This window comes from Pterocles gutturalis, unplaced genomic scaffold, assembly GCF_000699245.1.
Source record: "Pterocles gutturalis isolate BGI_N339 unplaced genomic scaffold, ASM69924v1 scaffold30575, whole genome shotgun sequence".
Classification (NCBI taxonomy): domain Eukaryota; kingdom Metazoa; phylum Chordata; class Aves; order Pterocliformes; family Pteroclidae; genus Pterocles; species Pterocles gutturalis.
Window position 1 is genome coordinate 13,590 of NW_010146798.1, and position 5,060 is coordinate 18,649.

At 42.7% G+C, this 5,060-nt stretch overlaps 1 protein-coding gene across 2 annotated transcripts in view; it reads left to right on the forward strand.

The window, feature by feature from the left end:
• Positions 1-1,886: 1,886 nt before the first annotated feature.
• ZNF652 (zinc finger protein 652) overlaps positions 1,887-5,060 on the forward strand; it is an 8,255-nt gene continuing 5,081 nt past the window's right edge. The window contains exon 1 of one of the 2 annotated variants that reach the window (XM_010085876.1): positions 1,887-2,494. In XM_010085876.1, coding sequence (XP_010084178.1) covers positions 2,126-2,494 — 369 coding nt within the window. In that variant the 5' untranslated portion in view covers positions 1,887-2,125. Of the gene's footprint in view, positions 3,035-5,060 lie in introns of both variants that reach the window. The other variant, XM_010085875.1, reaches the window with a different exon arrangement.

A 5,060-nucleotide genomic window follows, 5' to 3' on the forward strand; every position in this document is an offset into this window, starting at 1 on the left:
AATCACAACCAGTTTCTTCTATTATTTACTAGCTTTTCCATCTGAATATTACTTGTGATCACAAGCCAATGTTAACAGTCCATCTCCACGTATTTCCTGGCCCAGCTGGGTCTTGGTGCTCGTCTTCCTGCCTCACCTCTGGAGCTGGGAAGCGGGGACCTGAGCCCCTGCTGAGGACGGAGCGAGTATGCAGCTGCTGGAATAGACCCCACGGCTGCGGCGGTGTGACTGTCTGCAGGGTACTCTGTCAGGCATCTTCAGGGCACTTTCTGAGCACATTTGGAAATATTGGAGAATCTGTTAATTAACTTTAAGCTGGTAATCAGATGACTGGTGGTTGGTCCGTGGCTTTCCCCAGCGAGTCACTTCACAAAGATGGTAGGGCACGGTTCAGTCACCTTTATTATTCAAACCACCGAGGACATTGGTAGGTTCATCTCCTGATCAGTTAAATTCACTTCAAAGGGGGAAATTTCTGGTGGAAGAGTAAAAGAGAAACTACAGTTTATAAATTGTATCAAAACGTGTTCGGATGGAAGTTACTGCATTTGTAGTGTGGAGAGTATTTTAACTCATTAGGATGTGGAAGGAAATCTATCATAAGAATCTATGTCTGTAGTACCGATTTAACCCACCGCTAACCCACCACAGTTGGTTGCTTTTTACTGCTCCAAGAATACTACTGATAAAAATGACCATATGATTCTGTGAAATCCGAAGGTTTTCTGCCTGTCTCTGCTGGGCTTAGCCCAAGCTTATAGCCACAAGGAAATTTTCAGACTCCAGTAGTGGGGATCTGTTTTTCTTCATACTTAGCTGCTCAATCCGTCCATTTTCTGTGAGGGCCCTTCTCTGTCCTCTAGACACAGAACATCTCGGAGGCTCTGGCCTTAATCCTCCTCTTCTGCACCCTCTGTTTGCAGGTTTAGTTCCGAGTATGCTGTTTGGTCAGGAGTTCCAGTGTATTTCTGACTTGATCCGCGCAGCCAAAAATCTTGGCATGATGTTGCAGTACTGTGCTACCAAAATGTAATTGTCCTGGTGAAAAATAGATGTGAGAGCTTGATTACTTGTATTCATTAGAGATCACGTGGCATTTTTTGCAAGAGGAAATAACAGTGTCCTGGTCAAATTCCAACTTGGATAACTGCAAGTGAAATTTAGATGGGCAAATGTAATATTGTTTGGCTACTGCCTTGAGGAATAAATAGCTGGGGGAAGGGAGAATGAGACAAAAGAGTAAGTGCCTTAAATCAAGAGGCTGTATGAGGGATCTCTGAGGTGGAAACAAGCAGGGGACACGGTGTTCTTAATCTGATTTAGTGCTGCAAGTAGAAAATGTCTCCATTGAAATTCTTCATGCATATCTACATTAATGGAATGTTGTTGGGTATAATATGTCCTCTTTCTGGGAAAGGGTGGGCTCCCTTTGGGAGACACAGAAGGAGAAGAGGGATTTCTGTGGAGGTGTGCACCTTGTTTGATGGAGAGGCAGATGGGAGTAGAGCAGAGTCTTGGGGCCATCGGTGCTCCCGAGAGTCCAGCAGAAATGCAGATCGGCATCTTGACCCAGCATTGAGGCAGGTGGTGGTGATCTTTGGTGGGTGGAGAATATTCATTTTAAAATTAATAGCATGCCTTGATTTCCATGTCTCAGGAGTCTAGTACCAGTTCTGGTCCCACCAAAGGTTGCGTGTATTTGTACCTAACTGCTGGTTTGGCTTGAGACAGTGCTATAGGACAGTCCGCCCCCAGCAGATACGGCTCAAAGATAATATACCCTGTGCTTTACCCGGGTTGTACAAACTCGAAACAAAAGAATTTGATGGAGATTTTAGTGATTTTTTTTTTTTAATTGACTTTGTTTTCTCTGTTGTCTTTTATAGATAAAATGTTCAACGGTTCGTTGGCAACTTTCTTCAGAAGAATAATTACTACTGCTCTGCTCTTGCCATAATACCAGAATTCTGTGACCTACACATCAGTGCAAAACACTACCAGAGAATCCTATTTTGATCATTCTGTGTAGATGGAACAGGCATCGGTCTTGAGAGCCCATCCTGATGTAAAGCTGCTTACTTGGTTTTCCAGGATTAAAGGTGCTCAATGAATCAGGGCCCCCCAAATGAGTCAAACAGCCAATTCTTGCCAACAGTTGGTTGAAAACTGTGCCGCGCATGTAGCAGGGATGGCGCAAGAGGACAGTCGCCGTGGTCAAGTGCCACCCACGTTTTATCATGGTGCCAGCCAGGAACTTGATCTGTCCACCAAAGTATACAAGAGAGAGTCAGGAAGTCCTTACTCTGTGTTGGTGGACAGCAAAATGAGTAAACCACATCTCCATGAAAGAGAGGAGCAGCCATATTTCAGGGAGAACAGATCGGTAGGAGAGGTCCGGGCTGTGAAAGAAGATAGAGAAAACTCTGACGACTCTGAGGAGGAAGAAGAGGAGGAAGATGAAGTGACTTACAAAAGGGAGCAGATTATAGTAGAGGTAAACCTTAACAACCAAACATTAAATGTATCAAAAGGGGAGAAGGGTGTCCCCTCCCAGTCCAAAGAGACTGCTGTTCTTAAGACCAGCAGTGAGGAAGAGGAGGGTGACAGTGGGGACGAGGCCACTGAAGACAGTAGTGATTATGAGGAAAATGAGAGGCAGAAGAAAAAAGAGAAAAGAGTGGAAAAAGTTAGTGTTGCACAAAGGAGAACAAGGAGAGCTGCATCTGCTGCAGCAGCCACAACTTCCCCATCACCCAGAACTACAAGGGGTCGTAGAAAGAGTGGGGAGCCCCCCAAGCGTAAGAAGAAAGCTGCAAAGGAGCCCAAGGCACCTGTGCAGAAATCAAAGTGTGAAGAGAAGGAGACTTTAACCTGTGAGAAGTGCCCCAGGGTGTTTAACACACGCTGGTACCTGGAGAAGCACATGAACGTCACTCACAGGCGCATGCAGATCTGCGACAAATGTGGGAAGAAATTTGTTCTAGAAAGTGAGCTGTCCCTTCACCAGCAAACAGACTGTGAAAAAAATATCCAGGTAGGTTTGCTCACCTGCTTGCCAGATTTCCATACCTTCTGTCGTGCCCTGGATACAGCTAGCGGACACTTCAGAGGGGGAAATCTTTTGCACAGACCAGGTTCTGACCGAGACCTTGTCTCTACGTATCAACGCTTTGGTGTCTTCCAAAAGAAGTAAATTGCAGGGAACAGAGTGTACAACTGCCATCTGCTTTAGCAGAGTTACTTTAGTGTTTAACTATGAGTTTGGGAAAATGCAAAGCTACTTTAACCAATGTCAGACTCAAGAGTAACTGGCCTGACAACAAATACATTTGCAGTGAAGTACTTTGTCAGGATAAACCCTCCTTCTTCAGGTGCTGAGTACCTGCAGCTACCCCTAGCCTTGAAGTTCACAGTGTTTCAGTGTCCTGAAATCAGTCACAGAATACGTCCAGGTAAGGTTTTAAGGGAGAACGGAATGATGGCACTTTGCTGGTATTAGAATCAGAAATTTGTAAAATAGTGGAGAGGCAAGCAGGTGAGAAGGAAACTAGTGGAGTCAGGACTTGAACTTGTGTTCAAATGTAAAAATCCTAATGAGATAACATATACAAGTAGTTACAGTAATGTTCATGTGTGGGTATGGAAATGTACGAATTCAGCAAGTAAATCTGTTCATGAGCCTGCCCTTTTCCCAGTACAAAAAGCTCAGTAAATCTCACGGATAATATAAAGGTCTCTGGTCTTTCTCACCAGAAGATTTGCAGCTTTTAATTTTACACAACAATGGAAGCCTGTGTTGTAATAGAACCATTTTAAAGTTTAAGTTGTGGAAGGAGTTTCAGAGTTTCTGATTCATCTGTGGTTTGTACTTTGCTCGTAGGCATCTATGTTCTCATGTAACTGGGGGCACTGTTGTTTTATCTGGTGATTCAAACGTGCTTTTTTTTGCCTTGTTCAACTGGGCACAGCATTGCCACCTACTTCTGAAATAATCCCCCTGCCAGCATGAAGCAGCTTGAGTTCAATTTTTGTGCAGCTGAAATGTTCAGAGCTTGGAGGGCAACGAGTTTTTTGTCTATCCAGTGAGTTTTACCAGAAAGATTTAAGATTTGTTTGTTTGCTTAAATGCTAAACTGAATTGGTATTCAATTCCCACTGTGTGGGAGACAGTTGAAATATTTATTGCAATTTCTCTTTGCTGTAAGACTCAAATGCAGCTCTGTATAACGTTATGCTATTTTCCCTTATGTTTCAGCTCATAGGAGGAAGACTGAAGGAAGGAGTATAATATCAGATAATGAGTCATGAGCATAGTTAGGAAAGTGCATAAACATTTCAGTATGTCCTTACAGTTTTTGAAAGAGCTACTTCAAAAGTTTAGTGTAGCAGAGAACATTTAAATGTAAATTTAAGGAAAGCCCTACCATCCAGGTGGCTCATTCACAGCATAAAATCTTTTGACTTTAAACAGGAATTCATGAGTAGTTTGAATAGAGAAGTATCCTGTAATCCATGCACACACATGGTTCTGAGGGGTTATGTTCCTGTGTCCAAAAGTGACAGGAAAAGAAGAAATTGTAGAAATTGTGGTTTATATCCAGTACCAGAAGAATAAGGTCCAGAAACTTTCCCAAATATTCCAAGTGCCAGAAGCATTGCTGGTTACCTTCCAAGTTCTCAGTATAAGCATATATTCAACAATTTTTGTCTATCCTGACATTTGGAATGTGTTTCACAGCTGCCTCCTAATGTGTTTTTATTACACTTGGCAAAAGGAGTAAGGCGATACGAAAGTTTTACATTAATATAAGGTTTAATAAGTCAAGGGGGATATGGAGCTTTGTCTAGGAAAAAAAAAATGGTTTAATTATGTAAGTGGTAATCGAACTGATAACCGTGGCTGGCTCCCCTCTATATTTTTCACCTAAGTGATGGAATAGATCTGTTTTTCCAGATAATTTCTGGTTTTCATCCTTTCAATATTAGCATCTTCACAGAATTTCTGTTGCCATCTCAGACTCTCTGTGCTGTAGGTCTCCATATGAGTGATCTAAATTACT